General features: G+C 36.0%; 2 protein-coding genes across 2 annotated transcripts; both read right to left on the bottom strand.

The window, feature by feature from the left end:
* Positions 1-1836: 1836 nt before the first annotated feature.
* Positions 1837-2781, bottom strand: or55c1 (odorant receptor family 55, subfamily C, member 1). Its single transcript, XM_058745487.1, has one exon. The coding sequence runs from the start codon at positions 2779-2781 to the stop codon at positions 1837-1839; it is 945 nt and encodes a 314-aa protein (XP_058601470.1).
* A 1875-nt stretch (positions 2782-4656) lies between these two features.
* or55e1 (odorant receptor, family 55, subfamily E, member 1) lies at positions 4657-12923 on the bottom strand. Its single transcript, XM_058744792.1, has 4 exons — positions 12796-12923; positions 6730-6852; positions 6494-6534; positions 4657-5929 (listed from the first exon to the last, which is right to left on the bottom strand). The coding sequence occupies exons 3-4, from the start codon at positions 6528-6530 to the stop codon at positions 4950-4952; spliced, it is 1017 nt and encodes a 338-aa protein (XP_058600775.1). The 5' UTR covers positions 6531-6534; positions 6730-6852; positions 12796-12923; the 3' UTR covers positions 4657-4949.
* Positions 12924-24540: the final 11617 nt, after the last annotated feature.

The raw sequence follows: 24540 nt of genomic DNA, 5'->3' as shown, positions 1-24540 counted from the left end.
GGCAACTGATTTTTTTTTTTAACCATTTATACAGAATTTCATATTAGGCCTCAATATGCAGAGGTGGGTAGAGTACTCAAAAACTGTACTAAAGTAAAAGTACTTGAAGAAATATTTACTAATAATAGTAAATTATTCAGACTATTACTTTTACTTGAGTAAGAGTAAAAAAGTAATAAAAGAATAAAAAAAACTCAAGTAGTTAGTTAGTTATTTTGGATCATATACTGAATATAGTCTATTTTTATTTAGATGTGTATATAATTTATATATATATATATATATATATATATATACACGTATATAATTTGCATCACTGAATTAAATTATATTAAAAGAGATGACCAAGTGTTAAAATTGTTATAATTGTAATTCTGCATGTAATGTTATATCCTACATATAATATTAACCCAGTTTAAGTCATGCACAGGGTATTACAGTTCGGTGAAAGGACGTATGCATAGCTTGAAGTGCCTGGTGTTTTTATAAGAGCAAAATAAAAAAAAAAATATATATAAAAAATGGGGGAAATAAAATGACTGGTGTGTGTGTACCTATATGTTGGTGATAAATGTGTATCCAGCAGAGATAAATCTAACAAAAACTCCTTTAAGGACACTGAGGGACATCCTCGTTTGTGAGTTGTAAGAGTTGTTGTCACACTGTGTTTCACCCCTAAGTTTTCTGAAACAGAGGCTAAGGAAAGTGATGAGTGGTTAATTTTGCTTTTACTGTCAAGACAGTTTCTATTTTCTCTTCTGTGATGAAGCAGTTATACCACAGTGTCTGAAGTGCACGGCCTCATTCACAGAAAATGATCAACCTTAACATAGGCCTATCATAAGGCATCATGTAGGCATTATAATGTATATAGAGAACTTGTTCAGTTGCTGATACTCATAATACATATCGATAGTAGGCCTATATTCATTTTGTGAGAATAAAGAGATTATGGTAATGTATACAATGAGGGTACTTTCATTGTAAAATTTCATCAATAAGTAGTTGTAGTTATAGATGAGGTTATCAGTGAAGGTAATGAGGTTATAAGTGTTTCTAAAGATGGTTTACATTAGTCTAAATATTAATCACAATGGTCACTGTAATAACATGCTAAGTATATTCACAGAGAAGTGCCTGGTACAGTTACACAAGCTCTGAATAAACATATTCAACCACAAGCAATAGTCTCATCTATAGACATGCATGACAATAATAAATTTTTATTTATTTATTTTTATAATTTGAAAATTTAATGAATACATCTATTGTTTATTCAGTTTAGTGGGAAATTACAATATATAGGATACAATGTATGAACATTTTGATTGTCACAGCAGGTATAGGCAAATGAGGATGAGGTGGATCTCAACACAGTTTAATTTTTATTATAAACAAAAATGAAGATAATTCATGGGGAAACAATGAAGACCACGGGCAAATACATACAAACACAAGACAAAGAACTGAACAAACTGAAGATAATATTTACAGAGGATAACAAGGGGTAAAACAAGAAAAATGTGTGCAACATTAGCAGTGTCCTTTGCAATAAACAAGAAGCAGGAACATAGAAAACAGGAGCAAAACACAGCAAATTCATAAAACAGAACCTAAAAGTCCAGAAAACATAACATAACTGTGACAGTAATAATAATGTTATTTTTTAATCTGTATTAACTACCAGCAGTCTCAATACTAATACAAAGTGAACTATGAGAATAACGAACTCATGGCACATATGGTGAACAAACTAGGGCAGGGAACTTATACAACAGACAATCACCTTATACACAATTCTTGTTATAAATTTCTTTCTTGCATTGTATTTTCCTATCAATATGTGGAAATTTTATTAAATTTGAAACATTTCACAATTTGAGTTCTGATTTCTGTGGTTCTGAGGCCATAAATGATAGGGTTACATATTGCAGGAACGAGGTGATACATTGTGCTAGTTATGATACGGGCATCTCGGGGTATTGTAGCTACTCTATACCCAACAAATGCAGCAGTAACACTGATATAGGCTATTACTATGGTCATTATGTGCGTGGTACATGTGTGAATGGCTTTATGGCGGGATTCACCAGAAGGTGAGCGAAATATAACAACAAAAATGATGACGTAAGAGCAAAAAATCAGAAAACAGTCAGCGGATGTTATACCAAAAGCTACTGTAAGAGCTAAATAGTTTTTAGTAATATCATTACAAGCTAGATTAACAACTGATGTATGCTCACAGAAACTGTGGTAAATCAAATTTGTTCTACAAAAGGTAAGTGGCACAACTAGACCAACCATGGAAATAATGCTGACAGCGTTCCGAATGCTAAGAATTGCAGAGAAAATAAGCGAGTTTGTCAAATTTACAAAATCATTGTAACGCAAAGGATAAATAATAGCAAAATATCGGTCCACAGCCATCCCAAGTAGGATGGTGGACTGAAAACAACCAGAAAAATGCAGGCAAAACATTTGTATTAGACATTCATGCCGCGTAATTGTATTCATTTCCCACAAAAAACCAACCAACATCCTTGGAATGAAGTATATTGGCACAAAAAACCCTAAAGCTGCAATCAAACCAATTAGAATATACATGGGAGCATGTAATTTTCTCTCTTTTGCAATAATGATAATCAAAATGCCATTAGCAAATAATGTATACACTAAGATGATGCAAAAAGGAATGAAGAGTAGCGGTCGGTACCCTTTTAGGTCTGTGAATCCAATCAACTGGAATTCAGTAAAAGAGATGTTTACTGATCGGTCACCCATTCCGCTTTTTAAAAGTGTGCAGTACAGACCTTCAAAAATAAAGTTACAAGAATAAACAGCAGTTATTCCTCAGAATTTGTAAGCTATTTAATCTCATTGTACTGAATGTATTTATTAATCATATTAATCTCATTCTCAAATACATACAAATTTAAACATTTTAAAGACAATCTAAAGCAGAGATCCTCAAATCTGGCCCACGAGATCCACTTTCCTGCAGAGTTTAGATCTAACCCTAATCAAACACACATGAGCATGCTAATCAGTGTCTTCAAGATCATTAGAAAATCACAGGAAAGTGAGTTTGATCAGGGTTGGAGCTAAACTCTGCAACAGATTGGCCCTCCAGGGAAAGATCTGAGGAACCCTGATCTAAAGCATAGCTCAAAAAAACAACAACAAAGAAAATACATGGTTACCTATACAATGTATTAAGCATAAAAAATCGTCAAGAAGAAATCAGCAAAATTATTGTTATTCATATTTAGTTAAAAGCTCTGCTGTCTTCCCTTAAAACAGTATGTCTTATACAGTATCTGTCTGTTCTCTGTTCTGCCTCTCCCCCCCCCATTGAGCAAACTCTTCACTGCTCTTAAATACTCTGTCTTTACCTCCCCCAGCATTGCGCAGGCATTTGGGACTTGTTAAATCGGAACACAGTTAGTCACAACAAATCTTTTCTAAAATTGGAAGTACAGATATATCATCCGACATTCAACATAAGTGCTGCAATAAATAAATACATTCAGTATATGGGGAGCTGATGCCCAATGATGAATAGAGATTAAAATTTTTTATTAATTTATTTGGGAATCATTCTAAAATGTATTAATTAATTGCTTCGTGGCATAATATATAATAAAAGTATGATGTTGGAGTTGGTGTTGATCGTGTGTTGCCCCACAATTCAAAGCATCTCTGGGGTGTTTCTTTGCCTAAAGTTTGCCTAAATTTGACAATTTAATGAACTTCCCACTTTAAGTTTTTTTTTCCAGAGATGCAAACTTGAAAACATGCGCACATGGGAATCTTCATATAAGTTGCCCTCTTGTTTACTTTGTAAGTCAGTTTATATTCATTAACATTTACTGTTTGAGCAACTCGGTCATGAGTGGCTAATTATTTGCTGCTGTGTCAAGTAGATGGTTATTTAATTAGCTCTGGAGCGGTTAGAAGTGTCCCTCTCTTTGCACACTTGATCACTTCGGGAATTTCTGATTATCCCTAAGCTCATTTATTCTGTTGTCACTGCTTAATTTAGAGCTCTTTTATTGGAGTTAACATAATGAGTATAATAAATTTGAGCAAATTATCAACCTGTCCCTTCTCATGTAAGCAAACAGTGACAACGCATAAAATGTCTCATGATAATTTAATTAAGTTTGTTTTATTAGGACTTATAATAAAGTGTAACTTCAACGTTTTTTTTCTTTCTTTCTTTTTTTCTCAGTCAGTCATCCTGGATAAAGCTTTGGATTAATTATCTTGCTAAAGGGCATAATATCAGGGCATCAGTGTAATAACTAAAATATCTAAAATATTAATTTTCTTAATACATTTTGCAAAGGAAATGGATCTAAATGGATCTAAAACCTGTTACTTGCTGAAAAGATGAGAATGTTTTCTTCTACTTTTTGGATTAATCCTATGTACCCAACTGTAATAAAATAGGATTGTTATCTTTATATCTCTTTTACCTGGGTCATCCTATTTTAAGTGTGAACCAACACACCTAAAATAGGGTGTTAGCAGGAAGGATCTAATCTTAAATGTCCAAGCACACTGTTTCAATTTCTTTGAATTTACTTTTATTCATTTTCATAGAAATGTCCATTTCATAGAAAAACAAAAAAATATTACAGTGTATCTATTTAATCCATTTATTACAGTGTTTATGTAAAAACGCACAGTAGTAAACATGGTTAGTAAATCAAGATTGTGTTAACAAAAGATTTCTTGTTTACTAACAAGGTGTTTATCTGAAACTCACAGTTGAACAGACTTAAATTTCTCAGAGGGTGCGGATTAACATGGTTTATTTGGTTATGATCACTGTTTCTAACTACTAATGAAACTACAAACATTTCTGTTTCATTAGCCATGATTAGGTAGACAAAGTGTCAAGTGATTTTACTGCCCAGACACTCAAATCTTTATCGTTGAAACCTTTACAATGGAATAATATTTGTTTTGAACATCCTCAATAAAGCATTCCTTATTTCTTTTGTCCGAACACCATAAATGATTGGATTGACACTAGCAGGAAATACTATATACATCACACCCAGGAAGGTATTAACATCAACTGGGATTGGAATGTTAAGATTTCGTGAGAGAAAGGTAATACTACCTACAAAGTAAAAACACATCATAACCATTAAGTGTGTACCACAGGTATGAAATGCTTTCCAACGATCCTCTCCGGCTGCAGCCCCCAACACGACATGCAAGATTTTTACATAGGAGAAGAAAATAACAGAAATGTCAATTCCCACAAAACAGATAATCACAACCAATCCCATTGCATTATTTTTGCTTATTGAATCACAGGCCAAGCTAACAAGAGCCATGTGGTCACAGTAGCAATGATGGATAACATTAGACTCACAAAAAGACAAAGGTGCAGCCAAAGCGACCAGTGCAAACATTATAGTGCTGCTCCTGATCAGTGTGAAAAGAAGCACTTTCAAAAACATGGACGAGTTCATGATTTCAGTGTAATGTAATGGCTTGCAAATGGCCACAAAGCGATCTAAAGCCATAGCTAAAAGTATGGTCGATTCTACAGAAGAAAAGAAATGAGTAACAAACATTTGTGTCAAACATCCGGTTAAAGATATCTCATTCAAGTCAAAGAGGAAACCGAGAAGCATTGCTGGGATAATGGCAGTGGGTACAATGATGTCGACAACCGCCAAAGCAGACACTAGTATGTACATAGGACTGTGAAGACTTTCGGTATTTCTGATCACAAAAACTAACAAAGAATTCCCCACCACAACCAAAACGTAACTTAGAAAAAATGGCAGGAAAAGCAGACGTCTGTATTTGTAGATCTCTGGAAATCCCATAAATAAGAATTTTGTATGTGAGATGTTTGCTCCTTGGAGTTCCTCAATCATGGCACTCTGAATGTGGTGACAGCAACCTATTTCATAGAGTAAGTACAAAATTATTATTATTTATCAGGTAATTAAATACATATCATGTTTGTGGTGAGCCATATAATTCAGCAACACATCATGAACTCTATATTACATGTTCGTTGTCACACATTTCACTAAATTGTTGACGTGGAAGCTAGACACAATTACTTGAAATTACAGCAAATGTATTATCTATGAAATATCTATCAATTGTCTGGTGCATTTTAAAGTCTTTTCTTGAACCATATACTTGTTGGCACTTAACAACTTTGTACCCAAGCTTTTTCTCATCCTAGCTGCACAGGCATTAACTACAACAATGCATTTACTACCCTTTGTGAATTAGATTTAAAAGACCTGTCAACTAAACAAATAAGTAATTGTGAAAGTTAAAATTTGAAAGTAAAACCCCCCAAAAATGAGAATTCTCAGTTATACTGGTTTATTTTCAATAGACGTATACATTAATTCCTATAATTACATAAAAAAATAAAATAAAATACATGATCCGTTTTCTGATCATTTTGGCCATAATTGCTCAGAATCCACTGCATGGTGAAACGTACCTGCCCGAGTTTCTTGGTTTCTCTGTCGTTTGGTCATTCACCTGTAGAGCAGGGACCCCCATTAAGACCTCAGGCCATTTGAATGGGAGCATATATACACTGAGTTTGATCGCTGCTCCCATAGGAATAAGACAAAAAAACTATACAGCCACTGACATCATATATTTTCTAATGGCCTCACTCCATCCACTTAATCAAGCATGAAGGTATTGTTCCAGGAAGAATGAAGCAATTACCTGATCATTTTTTCTGGGTTAATTAGTGCTGCTGAGGGTGGTCAGTAAGGCAACTTGAACTCTTGCAACATCCTTGACAAACATATTTTAGCTCCATTGCTTCATTGTAGCATCGTCCTACACCTAGAAAAGTATTAAATATCTAAATCAAAATATTGAGAATAAAAAAAGAATATAGCGTATACTTACCAGGGTATTTAATGTATACATTGGCACATTTATATGTGTTATTATTGTATACTATTCATTAATGGAATTAATGAATAGTAAATATAACATCACATTTACATTACACAGTAATGGTAAGAAAAAAAAAGAAAAAAAAAAGAAAATCCTGTTAAATTTACAGCAGTCATGGTTTCTGTGATTGGCACAAATTCACTGTAACAATATGGTGACAATGTTTCAGGTATTACAGGATTACATACTGATGCATGTATATTTTACAATATAAGTAATGATATAATGTTAATATACCAATCTACTTATACAAAGCCACATGATGAATCAGAGTTCATTGTGGCCTGTCCATAAAATATGGCCAAAACTAGTGCATAGATGTTCACAGGGTCAGCCACAAAAAAATAATAAAAATACATCATAGTCAAGTCAAGTCACCTTTATTTATATAGCGCTTTTAACAATACAGATTGTGTCAAAGCACTTAACAGTATCAAATTAGAGGATAGAGTGTCAGTAATGTATAATAAGATTAAACACTCAATTTTAAATTTTCAGTTAAAGGCATTTCATTATTGAATTCAGAGATGTCATTGTCTAGCTCAGTTTAGTTTAAATATTATCTGTGCAGTCGATTTTGATATTCTATGTATTATCAAACGGCCAGAGTTTTGAGAACGCATTGGACGTGGAGGACTATAATGTGATAAGAGCTCGCTCAAGTACTGAGGAGCTAAACCATTCAGGGCTTTATAAGTAATTAACAAGATTTTAAAATCTATCCGATGTTTGATAGAAAGCCAGTGCAGTGTTGACAGAACCGGGCTAATATGGTCATAGTTTGTTGATCAAGCGTGCAGAACAACCACTCAATAAAGCATTACAATAGTCTAACCTTGAGGTCATAAACGCATGAATTAACATTTCTGCATTTGACGTTGAGAGCATTGGTCGCAATTTAGATATGCTTTTGAGTTGAAAAAATGCAGTTTTACAGATGCTAGAAACATGGCTTTCAAATGAAAGATTGCTATCAAACAGTACACCTAGGTTCCTGACTGATGAAGAAGAATTGACTAATGAAGAAGAATTGACAGAGCAGCCGTCAAGTGTTAGATAATGTTCTAAGTTATTACATGTGGTGTTTTTAGGTCCGATAATTAACACCTCTGTTTTTTCAGAATTTAGCAGTAAAAAATTACTCGTCATCCAGTTTTTTATATCGACTATGCATTCCGTTAGTTTCTCAATTTGGTGTGTTTCACCAGGCCGCAAAGAAATATAGAGCTGGGTATCATCAGCATAACAGTGAAAGCTAACACCATGTCTCCTGATAATATCTCCCAAGGGTAACATGTAAAGCGTGAAAAGTAACGGCCCTAGTACTGAGCCTTGAGGTACTCCATACTGCACTTGTGATCGATATGATACCTCTTCATTCACTGCTACGAACTGATGGCGGTCAGATAAGTACGATTTGAACCATGATAAGGCGCTTCCACTAATGCCAACAAAGTTTTCTAGTCTATTCAAAAGAATGTTGTGGTCGATAGTGTCGAACGCAGCGCTAAGATCCAGTAGAACTAATAAAGAGATACAACCACAATCAGATGATAGAAGCAGGTCATTTGTAACTCTAATGAGAGCAGTCTCAGTACTATGATACGATCTAAATCCTGACTGGAATTCCTCACAGATATCATTTTTCTCTAGGAAGGAATATAATTGTGAGGATACTACCTTTCTAGTATCTTTGACAGAAAAGGGAGATTTGAGATCGGTCTGTAATTAACTAGATCTTTGGGGTCAAGTTGTGGTTTTTTAATGAGAGGTTTAATAACAGCCAATTTGAAGGTTTTGGGGACATATCCTAATGACAATGATGAATTAATAATAGCCAAAAGAGGATCTATGACTTCTGGAAGCAGCTCTTTTAGTAGTTTAGATGGAATCGGGTCTAACATACATGTTGTTGGTTTAGATGATTTAACAAGTTTATACAATTCTTCCTCTCCCACAGTAGAGAATAAATGGAATTGTTCCTCAGGGGATCTATAGTGCGCTATCTGATGCGATACTGTAGCTGACGGCTGCAAGGATACAATTTTATCTCTGACAGTATCGATCTTGGAAGTGAAGTAGTTCATAAAGTCATTACTGCTATGCTCTTGGGAAATGCCAACACCTGTTGATGCTTGATTTTTCGTTAATTTAGTTACTGTATTGAATAAATACCGAGGGTTATGTTTGTTTTCTTCTAGAAGAGATGAAAAGTAATCAGATCTAGCAGTTTTTAATGCTTTTCTGTAGGATAGGGTACTTTCCCGCCAAGCTAAACGAAATACCTCTAATTTAGTTTTCCTCCAGCTGCGCTCCATTTTCCGGGCTGCTCTCTTTAGGGCGCGAGTGTGCTCATTATACCACGGTGTTGGACTCTTATCCTTAATCTTCCTTAAGCGTAAAGGAGCAACCGCATCTAAAAAATCATAGTAACACATATGACACTAAATAATATGACACTAGATACAATAAAACTAAAAATATAACAAAATAACTACAAATATAATAAAATACCTAACTACATAATACTATTATTGTTAGAAATTGCAAAAAAAATAAAAAAATAAAATAAATAAATAAACTTTTGATCTGCGGGTTTCGTCTGGCCACCCGACTGAGCCTGGTTTCTTTTTTTTCTCCATTCTGTCACAGAGGGAGTTTTGGTTCCTTGCCGCTGTCACCTCTGGCTTGCTCAGTTGGGGACACTTAATTTTCTAGCGATTATCGCCGATTTGATTGCACAGAAACTATTTAAACTAAACTGAGCTAGAAAATGACATCTCTGAATTCAATAATGAAATGTCTTTAACTGAAAATTGAGTGTTTAATCTTATCATTATATATATTACTGACACTTTATCCTCCAATTTGATACTGTTAAGCGCTTTGACACAATCTGTATTGTTAAAAGCGCTATATAAATAAAGGTGACTTGACTTGACACTAAAATAATGCAATAAACAATTTAATAACATAAAATGTAACATCTGAGACATAGCACAGGACAGACACACGTTGTTCCCATGAGTCACCCGCTCTGAGCACTGTGCCACAGCTCTGACATTAATTTAATTACAGTATGTGGCAAATTTATTCAGGGGATCACTTAAAGGGGGCCATCAGATTGGTTTATGTTCTATTTTACTACTGTGTAAACAAAATATATAGCATTTGTAATTGCGTAAATTAGAAGGGGTTACAGTAAGTGAGCACTAATGGAAAACAGATTTAACCCATAATTGTATTTTCACAAGGAGAGCACTTAAATGGAGTAAAGTGACAGCAAGCAAGGACATGCTTGTAGAGAATATTTTTCTTCTCTAGAGAGTATTTTGTAGGCCATATCAGTAACTCCAGTTACATTTACGCCGGAAGCTTAAAAAATAGCTAGAAAGATAGATAGATAGATATATAAATACATAAATCTGCCATCATGTGTTCATGTAGTAAACAGTAGATGTATGAGGAAAAATACAATGTTTTCTGTATTAGTAGAAACCATAAAAAGTGTTAAATTAATAAGTGTGTTAAAACAACTCACTAGAACAAAAAATGATTCTTACTTAGTATGACAAAAATCAAACTACAAAATCAAAGTGTCCAAGGCCTTCATGTGGGCCTTTTCAGATTTAAATGCAGAGGTAAATATCAGATGAACTGAGTTTATCAGTAAATATAGTATATTCCAAATTCAGTTCTTTTCACAAAGGTAGTTGTGAAATTGTGTAGAAGTGAAAATTCTACCTTTGTCCTTATATGACGAAAGGCAGGCATGTTTACACAACGATGTACTAAAAAAACAGAAAAGTTTTACCTTTGCATTTTTGAAAAGTTTTGTGTACAGACGACTACTTTGTCAAAATGGTCCCTATTCACATGGATCCATTAAACACTCAAAAAAGCTGTATTATGCATGTCAGGCCAGTAGTTGGCGATGTAACTTTGTAAAGAAACTATCCATCTGTCCACGTACGTATAGACTGAACATGTAATATGCAAGCACATGGCATCACAGTTTTCATAAATTTTAATTTTTGTAGTTTACACAGAAACGTTTTCAAAAACTTGCATGCGTTTTCAGACCTCCCAAAATGCTGTGTGATGTAAACAGTCAAAACACAAAATGTTTTCGGTTTTCAGTTGAAAACAGTGTTATGTAAATGTAGGAAGTTCTAATTTCTTTGGTTCCCAACCAAAAACTGCATATTTTGCATATCTCCTTTGACTGACACCCATTTTTGTTATTGGAGTCCCTACTAATGAGCTGATGACCTGAATTAGGTGTGTTTAATTGAGTAGATGTGCAAAATGTGCAGCATTGGGTCTACAGGTTGGGAAACACTGCTCTAATTTATTACTAATTACTGGACTTTTGTTTGACTAGGCCCATCTCAAGGGCCCACTAATTTTTGTTACTATAACAAAGGTCAAAGATACTACTTTTCCAGTAAACACATTAAGTGGCACTCCAAGGGGCACAGGTTTAATGCTGCATTCATGTGCTATCGGAATTATCATAAATACGAGTTTCTTAGTCAGAAATTGGCCATATAAGGCCTCTCTAAGATCTTTCATGTCCAATTTCCGACTAGGAAGCTCGTATTTACAATAATTCCGATAGCACGTGAATGCAGCATAAGATTAGATTGGACCATGAGGCACAGTTGACATCACTAAGGGCTCAATTATCTTAGATATATTGGTAGTAATTAGAATTTGACCAATCAAAAGTAATATCATACCTGTGTTTTAGGTCAGCTGATGATTGTAACCAACATTGTGTTTAAAAATAAAGTTTATAATGACAAAACTTTTGGCCATATTTGTAGTTTGCCTGACAAAGGTCTCTGGACCGAAACGTTGTTTTTTAAAAAAATTAAATAAAGGGAATAACAGCGTGCAGATCTTTTTTCCACTTTTTTGATGATATTTTTTGATCTTGCACCTGACTAAGACATTTTCGGTCGCCGTGATTTTGCCAAGTAAGACATGTTCCTGGATCAACATCTTTTGTTGATCCTGGATCAACATTATTGTCCAAAAATATAGACTTAACCCAATCTCTACCCCTAAACCTAACCCTACCCATAATTTATTCCTAAAATCAGTGAGAAATGATAGCTGATTAACAAGGGTGTCGAAGCACCTAACCCTGGATCATAAGCCTAAAACTTATATTTCCTGAAAAGTTATCCCTCAATTCTGATTGGTTGATTGGAATGACGTTCCAGGATCAACAAAGATGTTGATCCAGGAACATGTTGTACTTGGTGAAATCACGCTCACCGACATTTTCGGATGTGCGTACCTTCACCCTTCTTTTCTCATATTTGTAGTTCACCACAAATAAATGATTGTAATATAATGCACCAAATTAAATGGTGCATTAAAAGACTTATGTAGTTTTGATTTAGTTCTTTTTTTTTAGAACTCTAGTCTTGGCAACAGATTTGCCTCAGTCCTATTGCCTCTTCAATATTCTGGTTAAGCTATCAGCAGCTGGAAGTACAAAGACAACCATTCATGGCATTTGTCCTACAGTGTCCATTTGTTTGTAAGTTGAATTCAGGAACCAACTAGACTAGGACACTTGCAGTAATATCCCATCACCATCCTACTAGACTGAAGCCACCAGTATACCACCTTGGCCTTTGGATACCAATAAAACAATTCTACAAAACATAAATCTTGGTTAAAAGACGCCCGTTATCACGGTCTTGTGACCAAAGATAGCCAATGATACAGCATGATCATTGCACAGTGTGTTTGCTGTTACGATCCACATTTACTGACCAACCAATAAAAATGTGACATAAAACAACTTACCTCAAGCTCTTATCCCTTCCTCTTTTTGCCGCTTCCACTTTTTTCAGCACACATAAAAACTGCAACTGCTAATGGCAAGCTCACACTACATGATTGAAAGACTAGCCGAATCACTGTGTTGCTCACACTACGCAACAAGATTTCTTCTCATCTGTCGTTATCTTTTCATAGCTGTGCACATACTACACAAAATAATGCTAACCAGGTGCACACACTACAAAACATCCCGCCCATCAGTGAAAATACGTTTTCTCATATAAATTCTCGCGAGAAATTACAGTGATTATAGGCCATATCTTCAAGCATGGATGATCAACTGGCCCTTCAGTTGGTCTGTGCAGTTATTTTATCCGAAAGAAAGAAGAAACTACGACAAAAGAGAATATAGAGAATATATAGAAACAATGGCTTGGAAGACGTGGACAACAAGGACTGTCAGTACTGCAGAAAGAGTTGGAGGTAATTAAACAGTACAATGAAACATGGTATTATATACACAGTCTATGCATTTGTTAAATTTATTTCTAGTTAGTTGATTTGATTAATTTGTGGCTTTTCATTTCTGTTCATAAACATGCATGATAAGACTGTTTACACCATCTGCACTGTGATTGGCTGGATTAGTTCCACCTTGTCATTGTGTCGCTCACATTACGAGATCAGTGGCGCTAATATCAAACAGGTTTGAAAATGTCCTAGTATCTGTGATAGCTCGAGACGGGTTCGGATCACATTGCTGACCTGGTCATACTTAACGAGATTCGGTGACCGCAATGAGCACCGATTTGGTCACGATCCAGGGGTTTTGTCGCAGACTGTGGAAATCTGTCCACAACAGCTGTCACAGATCAGTCAGGCCCTTCACTCCACCAATCACAGCGTTCCACCTCTCCAGAGTTCTAATCACGCACACCTGCACCTGATCACAGCCTCATCATCACCCGCTACAAAAGATCCTCACACACTCACTTCACTGTCCGATCTCATTTCTCAATGTGGACTCTGACAACACAGTATCCTGCAATCGAAGACCATATCATTCCAAGAAAGTATACTTACTTTGTTTGACTTACCTCCTGTATTCTTCCTCCTTGTGTTGTCCTCTCCGTGTAGAGTTCCAAGTCTCGAAGTGTGTGTGTCAACCTGGATCCCCTCGTCTCGTCTCGTCTCGTTTTCCAACATCCCTGGGAAAAGAGAAGCTATCACCATCTTGTCACGACTACCCGAATTACTCAACACAAGATTATCCACTCACCTCTCCAGTCTGCTCACTACACCTGTTTAAAATAAAACCCACTTGTTTTTTACCTCTCACCTTTGTGTCCGAGTCTATCCGTAACAACCGCAAAATCCAGCCAAAAATCCTGTAGTGTGAGCCTGGCTTAAAGTGTGATTTAAGTTCTTTTTGTTTACCACTAGCAGATGTTGATGGCCTACGAGTCAACAGGTGTCATCATTGTACAGTTTACACACATGTCGTAGCCAAGTTTATTAGATCCATGTCGCACAGTGTGACATGCAATGATCTTATATGATTGCTAAAATGATGCAGTGTGTCTTGGGCTTTAGATTTAATAAGACTATAGGCATATCCCAGTGCCCACAGTTGCATTTTTTGCACTTGACCACTACTTACACGTAGGCATGGGACGATAACCGGTTTTAAGGTATACCGCGGTTTGGAAAATTCACGATTTCAAAACCACTAAAATTTTCCATTATACCGTTCTGCGGTATGCGCAGTTTTTTTTTTACGTGTTGTCAAAGACGGAAAGTGCAGGACTCCCTCAGTTGTGAGCAGTGAAGAGCGTAACAAGTCACACGACCCCTCCTCCTCCTCCGGATAGCGGTAAGTGAGAGTAACCTGTGTGTAGGATGATGGCCGAATGAGGTGAATCCTCAAGAACTTTTTCCCCCGTCGAAAAAGGCGAAGGTCTGCCGTATGGGAATTTTTCGGGTAACGTAGACCAATCATGTTCCGTACACAACGATGTTCCGTACAGATGATGTTTTGGCGCCGATCGCTAAGTAAATACTTCCAGGTCGTACACAAACGATATATCTGTGTCGTCTTCATTTCTCCCTCTTTCACCCTCAATCAAGACAGAGACCCATTCGCCGGTTGTTTCAGTGTTGAAATAAATACTATTTGGCTTGCTACCGAGGCAGATAACATACCTAATTAACTAGCTAACTTCAGCTAGTTTCCTCCCTCACGTTACTTCACAGAGCGGGGAATATCAGACTAAAGTACTACGTTTCTGCGATTTAGTACAATACATTTAGCTGGTATCACGTCTATAATTTTAAGCCTCCTGCCATTTTTTACATCTGTTCAAAATCACGTCATTTAAAAAAGAAACAAACTGCTGGCTCTCGGGTGTCTATGCCACTGTTTGAGTGTTATTCGAGAGACCGTGTGTGTGACACACTCGCGCTCTCTCCTTATGTGTATGTGCACACATCTTTGTACCTCACCGCTCATAACTTGGACTGAAAGATGAATGTGTAGAAAGTGAGCATGTCTCCAAAAACCTTGTTGAGCTGCAGGTTTAATGACTGCATTTTTAATTTTTTACAGAAATTGTTTTGATTTATGTTTTTGATTATTGAAATGTAGGTTTAGGTTAAGTGACTGCATTTGTAATTTTTTTTTCATTTAGAAGGATTTTTTTTTTTTTTACAGAAAATAATTTATGTTCTTATTATTGTTGAGCTGCAGGTTTAGGCTCACTTAAGTGACTGCACATATTTTAATTAACAAGAATTCAATTATTTATATTAATTATTTAGCCTGAGATGTTTACCATTCCAAAATGTTCTATATGTTTCTTAAAAATAAAATGTATTGTGTTCAGTGGAAAAAAAATTGTTTTTTACACAGACATTTAAAAATAACATATTTTAGAGCTGTAATAGCAATACCGTGATACCGTGAAACCGTGATATTTTTAGCTAAGGTTAAAAATGTAAGGTTACTTACATGTTGTATTTCTGGTATTTGACCAAAGTATTCTTACTGGGCATAAGATTACAAATATTTGTAGAACTTTTGATTACATAGTAGATTTTTACAATTTGTTTTTTACACACATCAAGGTCCCCGGACCCGCCATGGCCTCCTGGCAAAAGTCCTCGGATCCGCCCTGGAGGCCTCCCTTGTCCCGGTCCTACACTGGCCTCCAGGGCCCCCCCCCCAGTAGAACTCTGCGGTGGGGTGACATGTTACATGTTTGTCCCTTCTAGTTTCCTGTTTGCCCTTATTTGGTTTTGTTCCGGTCTTTGTCATTAGTTAATCATCGTTTATTATCCCCACCTGATTTGCATTTATTATCTTGTTTGCTCCTTTGTTCCTTTTCCTTTATAAGTCCTCAGTTTTCTTTAGTCCATGTCTGAGCTAATGTTGTATAATGGAATACGTGTGTTGAAGCCTATTAAAAGGTTTCTGTTTCTCTTCTCCATCGTCGTGCGTTCTTCATCCACAACCACAACCGGTAACAGTCACCTTTCAGTGACAAGTCACTTTTTTTTTGAGATCGAAATAGGTCACCTATGAGTGGCAAAACCTTTTCCTATTTAGAGACAAAACTCTGGAACAATCTATCTAACACTGTTCGAGAGGCAGACACACTCTGTCAGTTTAAATCTAGATTAAAGACCCATCTCTTTAGCCTGGCTTACACATAACACACTAATACGCTTCTAATATTCAAACCCGTTAAAGGATTGTTAGGCTGCATTAATTAGGTCAACCAGAAATGGGAACACTTCCCATAACACACGATGTACTTGTTACATCGTAAGAAGAATGGCATCTACACTAATACTAGTCTGTTTCTTTCTTATTCCGAGATCACCGTTGCCAACCGATCCAGTCCGTATCTAGATCAGATGGTGGATCAGCACCTAGAGACAACCTCTTCAGCCCTGAATGTCAACGGAGATCAGGACACCTAGATGAACCCCAGAGACAGATCCCCAGTGAGGACCTCATCACCTAGACAGCCATCGGGACAAGACCACGGGAACCAAATGAGTCCTTTACAAAATCTGACTTTGCTGCAGTTAGAATTGAACTGCTGTTTCGTCTGGTCAGAGGAGAACTGACCCCCCGACTGAGCCTGGTTTCTCCCAAGATTCTTTTCTTAATTCTGTCACCGATGGAGTTTTGGTTCCTTGCCATTGTCGCCTCTGGCTTGCTTAGTTGGGGACACTTATTTTCCAGCTATATTTTCCAGCGTTATTTTCTATCTACATGATTGCACAGATACTATTTAAACTGAACTGAGCTGGACGATGACATCACTAAATTCAATAATGAAATGCCTTTAACTGAAAATTGACTTTTTTAATCTTATCATTATACATTACTGACACTATTTTCCTATTCTGATATTGGAAAGTTGCTTTGACACAATCTGTATTGTTAAAAGCACTGTATAAATAAAGATGACTAAATAAAGGTGACTTTGTCAGACAGATTCTATTTAAGTGATTTCTTAATTCAACAGGTCTGGCAGTAATCAGGCCTGGGTTTGGCTAGTGAAATTTAACTTGGTTTTCCAATATAATGTGATTAATCACAGCTCTTTCTTGATTTAACAGGAGGGGGCAATTAATTTTTCATGTTGGGCCAGGTAGGTTTGGACAGTTTTTTTTCTTAATAAATGAAATCATCATTTAAAAACTGCATTTTGTATTTACTTGCATTACAACATTATTTGCTGATGATCTGAATCTTTTAAGTGTGACAAATATGCAAAAAAACAACAACAAAAACAAACAAACAAAAACAGGAAGGGAGCAAAAACCTTTTCACAGCACTGTATATGGCCAACAACTGCAAATTATGCTTCCTTCTACCTTAAGTTCTTTTCTAATTCATACATGTTATCTGTTTTTTAGAGTTAAATGTCCCTTTCTAAATGCTGTTTTTCACATTCCATTGGAGGCATGTGATCTGTGCCCAGTGCAGCAATTCAGAGTCCTACTGCATAAACAACATTCAAAATAATCACCATAGAAACGTATTTTTAACATGAGTGCAACAAAATACACATTTGTTTGAAATATGTGAGCTGTTTGTTAACCACACCATGTGATATGAAGTTTATGTACAGTTAAATATGTTTTCTACCCCTAATTAATGAGCTAATGTCCCCTAATCCCCCCCCCCCCTTTTAATTCCTTTTATTTTATCAAAAAATCCCCTTCTATTAATGTAACAGAGTCAGTGTATGAACATCCACTTTTATTTGATTCATTACAAAGCTAAGACCCTTAAATTTTTTATGAACTTTAGAAATGTTTGCCTTATTTCTTTTGTTCTCACTCCATAAATAATTGGGTTGAAACAACTCGGAAAAAGCTGCTCAGAGTGATACGGGTAAGGTTAGGGACAGGTTTGGTGGTACGGGTAGGTTTAAGGGTGAAGGTGTAAGGGATGGGTCAACAGTGTAATTATAAATGTAATTACAGAAATGAATTACAGATGTAATTACATATAGGTATGTTTAAAAATGTAAGTACAATGTAAAAACATTGTGCATTAAAAACAATAAGTGCATTGTACCAAATGATTAATTTAAATGTAAGTACGTAGTAGTTAAGGCCACTTAATATAAAGTGGGACCGTAAAACTGGCCCATAGCATCTTAAAATTATGTCTCATAGTCGACATAAAAAACTGGATGACGAGTAACTTCTCACTGCTAAATTCTGAAAAAACAGAGGTGTTAATTATCGGACCTAAAAACCCCACGTGTAATAACCTAGAACACTATCTAACACTTGATGGCTGCTCTGTCAATTCTTCTTCATCAGTCAGGAACCTAGGTGTGCTGTTTGATAGCAATCTTTCATTTGAAAGCCATGTTTCTTGCATCTGTAAAACTGCGTTTTTCCATCTCAAAAACATATCTAAATTGCGACCTATGCTCTTAACGTCAAATGCAGAAATGCTAATTCATGCGTTTATGACCTCAAGGTTATAACCAGCTTGGGAGGAGCGCAAGTGACGCTTATAAAGTAAAAAAGGGCAAACAGATAGTGAGGGGCCAGGCCATGCTATGCTTTATATGTAAGCATGAGGATTTTAAAATCATCACAGAACTTGACTGAAAGACAATGCAAAGGCCTCAAAATGGGGGCGATGTGCTCTTTTGTCCTAGCTTCTGAATGGTTAACATGTAATTTGTTACGTGTGGTATTAGGGGCCACAGTGAAAAGTGCACTGAAGTAGTCTAAGCAAAAAAACAACAACAGCAAAAAAACAAAACAAAACAAAAAAATAAAAGTATTAATAAGTTTACGATACAATTAATAAGAGCACAATATTGTTATTTTAATTGTCATTATTTATAATTATAATTATTAATTATTATTAGTTTTTTTGACAGTTCTACAGCTATTATTAATTTTTATTATTTATTTATTTTATTAAATTGCTTAAATTAGGACTTCATTATTATGTAATTATTTGTCCCATTTGTGTCTAAATAATAATTATTTTTAAATTATTACTTTTTAAAATGCCAAATTATATATGACATATATGATTATTTACTATGTATATATTTATGATTAACATAGCCTAAATGATAAATTAATAAATATTAACTAACATTAATTATAATCTATTAATTAATCTGTCTAATCATGTCTAAAAATATAATAATTATGTCTACCAAGCTCTGATAATGTATGGAATATTATATTAACAGACTATCCAAATTTTAATAAAACAATAGTCCTATACCTTAAGAAGCAGAGATGTGACTCTTTAAATGTATGGTTCACCCAAAAATGAAAATTCTGTCATAATTTACCCAGGTTTTTATAAACCTGCATAAAGTCCTTTCTTCTGTTGAACACAAAAGAAGATACTTTGAAGAATGTGGGCAACTACACAGCTGCTGATCCTCAGTAACTTCTAGTATAGGCCTAGAGAAAAATACTATCAGTCATTGGGGACCAGAAACTTTGGTTTGGTTACCCACATTCTTTAAAGTATCTTCTTTTATGTTCAACAGAAGAAATACATTTATGCAGGTTTAGAACAACCAGGGTAAATTATGGCAGAATTTTCATTTTTGGGTGAACTATCCTTTTAAGTCAGACAGTCCACCGTGAGCAACTGAAATGCTTCTCTGCAAACTGCGCGTTCATCTCAAACAAAGACACCAAAATGCAATCACGCACAAATGAGCTTCTCAGATACCTCGTATGAAATTGATTTCATTATAACTGCTATTAGTATTATAAACAGTGCAAAATACTTATTTGTTTATTCAAATATGTGTTGGCCTTTGTAAAATACGGGACAAATCGCGTCCCGTATTGATTTGATACGGGACGCCTCATTTTACCTTTAAATACGGGACAATTCCGTATTTTAATGGACGGGTGGCAACCCTATGCACGGAGCTCACTTCTAACGAGCTGGTTATCTGAACAGAGTGTGTTAACTAAGCGAGAAATATGCAGAGCGGGGGGCATGAGGACTGGAATTGGGAACCGCTGGGCTACATCATGTGTCATTCACCGGTGAGAAAACTTTACAGCACAGTTAGTAAAAGTACTACAATACCAGGAAGGAAGATCGGGTTGTTGATGTTTGCCTGCCATTCTTGCTCTGTCTACACAGCGTACGTGAACGCATTGATGACGTATCCTGTCTGCGCGAACAGGGTGCGCAGAGGTATGCAAATAGATACGTTGACAGGCAGGTAGGAAAGCTAATTAAAACGCTTGGACCGAACGTTTTGATTGGATGAACATTTCTTGGTCCTACGCCTTCCACAGAATATATAAATACAGATAAATACATTTAGACCACTTAACTTAATGATTGCTATCAAGATGTGAAGAGACTTTCAACCAGAATAACAAAAATTGTTCTGAAGACAATCATCTATCTTTAATTATTCACAGAGAAGTGAAATGCACCGACTCTCACGAGAAATGAAGCAAACTGATGCTCTCCATGTTATGTGGGATTGGCTGTTTGCTGCACGTGTCACACTTTCAGGTGCACGTACTCCAGTGGCCTGTAGTACGAAGCGAGATGAACAAACTCAGAGTTGCAGAGTAAGTTTTGAGTTGACAAAACCCAATAAAGCCAACCTGGTTTAGTTCAGGTTCACCGGGCTCACAAAGCTCAATATAAAAGTTTTCTGTCAACTCAGAGTTTGAACCAGAGTTTATAATTAACTGTGACACGTGCAGCAAACAACCAATCACAAAACGTGGAGAGCATCAGCAAAGCATCAGTTTGATTCACTTCTCGCGAGAGTCAGCAATTCACCTTTCTGCTGAGTATTATCTCTGAAGAGATAATCACCGTACAATGAATCGCTTTACTGCAGCGTAATTCAACCAAATGCGTCTTAGTTTGTTCATCTTGCTTTGTGTTACAGGCCACTGAACTGAGTTCGTTCAATCAACTCTGAGTAGGCTGACTCTGAGTTTAGCACGTGTTCCACAACTATGAAAAGCTATGACTACAACCCGAATTCCGTAAATGTTGGGACGTTTTTTAAATTTGAATAAAATGTAAACTAAAAGACTTTCAAAACACATGAGCCAATATAACATAGATAACATAACAAATGTTTAAACTGATAAATTTAAAAATTTTATGTGCAAAATGAGCTCATTTCAAATTTGATGCCTGCTACAGGTCTCAAAACAGTTGGGACGGGGGCATGTTTACCATGGTGTAGCATCTCCTCTTCTTTTCAAAACAGTTTGAAGACATCTGGGCTTTGAGGTTATGAGTTTCTGGAGTTTTGGTGTTGGAATTTGGTCCCATTCTTGCCTGAAATAGGTTTCCAGCTTCTGAAGAGTCTTTGATGTATTTTTTGTTTAATGATGTGCCAAATGTTCTCTATAGGTGAAAGATCTGGACTGCAGGCAGGCCAATTCAGCACCCAGACTCTTCTACTACGAAGCCATGCTGTTGTAATAGCTGCAGTATGTGGTTTTGCATTGTACTGCTGAAATACACGTAGTTTGGAGGGGAGCATATGTTGCTCTAAAACCTTTATATACCTTTCAGCATTCATAGTGCCTTCCAAAACATGCAAGCTGCTGTACCGTATGCACTTATGCACCCCCATACCATCAGAGATGCTGGCTTTTGAACTGAACGCTGAGGACACGCAGGAAGTTCTCCCTCCTCTTTAGCCTGGTGGACATGGCGTCCATGATTTCCAACAAGAATGTCAAATTTGGACTCGTCTGACCATAGAACACTTTTCCACTTTGAAACAGTCCATTTTAAATGAGCCTTGGCCCACAGGACACGATGGCGCTTCTGGACCATGTTCACATATGGCTTCCTTTTTGCATGATAGATCTTTATTTGGGATCTGCAGATAGCACGGCGGATTGTGTTTACCGACAGTGGTTTCTGGAAGTATTCCTGGGCCCATTTAGTAATGTCAATGACAGAATCATGCCGATGAGTGATGCAGTGTTGTCTGAGGGCCCAAAGATCACGGGCATCCAACAAAGGTCTTCGGCCTTGTCCCTTATGCACAGAGATTTCTCCAGTTTCTCTGAATCTTTTGATAATGTTATGCACTGTAGATGATGAAATTTGCAAAGCCATTGAAATTTGACGTTGAGGAACATTGTTTTTAAAGTATTCCACAATCTTTTTACGCATTCTTTCACAGATTGGAGAGCCTCTGCCTCTCTAAGACATCCCTTTTATGTTACAGACCTGGGGCTTCATTTATAAAACTCTCCGTAGATTTCATCCTAAAAGTGTACATACGCAAAAAAGCTAGATTTTGCATGCGCACAAAACCATGCGTACACCAGAACCTGCGCAAAAATCCCTTTATAAATCCCAGTCAGGGGAAGATTGTGCATACGTGCATCTCCACCCCGTCTCCCCCCCGAAATCACCATATATGGAGTACGCCTAGTTTTACTATGCATAACCTCATCTCCATGTCATTTCCATGCATATTCCCATCCACGTGACACCATGTGTAACACTGTCAAAGGTACAAGAGATTAAGGAAATATGAGATACGGACTATAAATGCCATTAGTGCCATACATTGATTTTTACTGCTAAAAATCATCAAATATCATTGTTATGTTTTAGAATAAATATATCAAAATATTTATAAAAACAAAACAGTTTAAACTAGTTATCAGATAAATATGTTAGAATAGAGTTGATCTCGTTCTTCATTGATCTCAATGGACCATTCGAGCACCGAATCCAGCAGTGTCCGCAATAATATCGAAGTAAGTTCGCGTCATTGATCATTGTTCTCGCTAAAAAAAATATTTTAATCATCACATGAGATCTGCAGTTTAGTGTAAAGATGAATTATTGTGCACCTATAGCACTCCTTGCTGTCATTAAAAGAGGAAAAGTGATCAAGCGCATCCATTACAAATATGTCTAAATTCATATGATTTTGGTTTAACATTTGCATAATGAATTTATGTAATTTCAGTGCTTATCTCCATTAACGAGGGTGGAATATTTAATGTAAATGTGTATATCGACATGAAAACAGAGCTTAAACTCATTGTTTTTACTTCATTAATTTTCTCACTCCAGGAAAAAGAGTTCGTACGCATGGGTCAGAGTTTGCGTGGATTTGTGCAAATTTTCCTGTCAAGTTTGTTTTTATAAATCCCAACTTTTGCATAGGAAGTGGCGTACGCCTCTTTCGGGGCTGGTTTTATGCGTACGCAACGGTTATAAATGAGGCCCCTGATGTCAATTAACTTAATTAGTTGCTAGATGTTCTCCCAGCTGAATCTTTTCAAAATGTCTTGCTTTTTCAGCCCTTTGTCGCCCCCGTGCCAACTTTTTTGAGACCTGTAGCAGGCATCAAATTTGAAATGAGCTCATTTAGTGGATAAAAATTCTCCATTTAAACATTTGTTATGTTATCTATGTTCTATTGTAAATAAATTGTTGGCTCATGTGATTTGACAGTCTTTTAGTTTTCATTTTATTCAAATTTTAAAAAATGTCCCAACATTTCCAGAATTCAGGTTGAATTAGTTATTGAACTAATATTAATTTTGATGGTATTCCACAGGCAAAAAAATTAAAAAAGCAGCTAAAAATTAAGTATAACAATTCAATCAGGTAATGCTTTAAGCATAAAACATAGGTGTAGACTACATGAATTTAAAAACATCTGATGTATTAAATAAATATCATTCAGTGTCTATTGCAATGTGTAGCAGCTTTTCCCACAGACTATTTTTCTAATGCTCTTTTCACATAATTAAATGTTCTCTAATCCAAACTACTGAATTTCTGAATTAGAGTAATGAAATTAACATTTGACTTCTACTCAGCCAACAGCAAGAAGGCTCGCAAAATAATGAAGAACAGATGAAGTGGATGGCCACAATACCAAGTATTGGAAGAATATTAAAATCCAACAGGAAAAAGAATAACTGTTGCTTTTGTATTTGTAGAAAATAAAGATGACCAAATAAATTTAACAGCTGTAATAGTGGTAATGGCATATATATCGAACTACCCTTCCATCTGGCATCCTTCCATTCCATACAGTAATCAGCTTCATTTTTGATGGGTTTGTGCTCAGGAAACTACACAATAATTCTCATCAAGAGCGTGAGAGTGAGGAACACTTTCCTACAGTGGCCTTACTAATGTGCTCTGCATCCCTGATGTTATATAGAAAAAGTAATTTGAATTTTTAGTTTCACTTTATTTTGATGGTCCCTTTAACA

The sequence above is a fragment of the Onychostoma macrolepis genome, chromosome 15 (genome assembly GCF_012432095.1).
Source record: "Onychostoma macrolepis isolate SWU-2019 chromosome 15, ASM1243209v1, whole genome shotgun sequence".
Classification (NCBI taxonomy): domain Eukaryota; kingdom Metazoa; phylum Chordata; class Actinopteri; order Cypriniformes; family Cyprinidae; genus Onychostoma; species Onychostoma macrolepis.
Note: the sequence above shows the minus strand (reverse complement) of the source record. Positions and strands in the feature narration are given on the sequence as shown.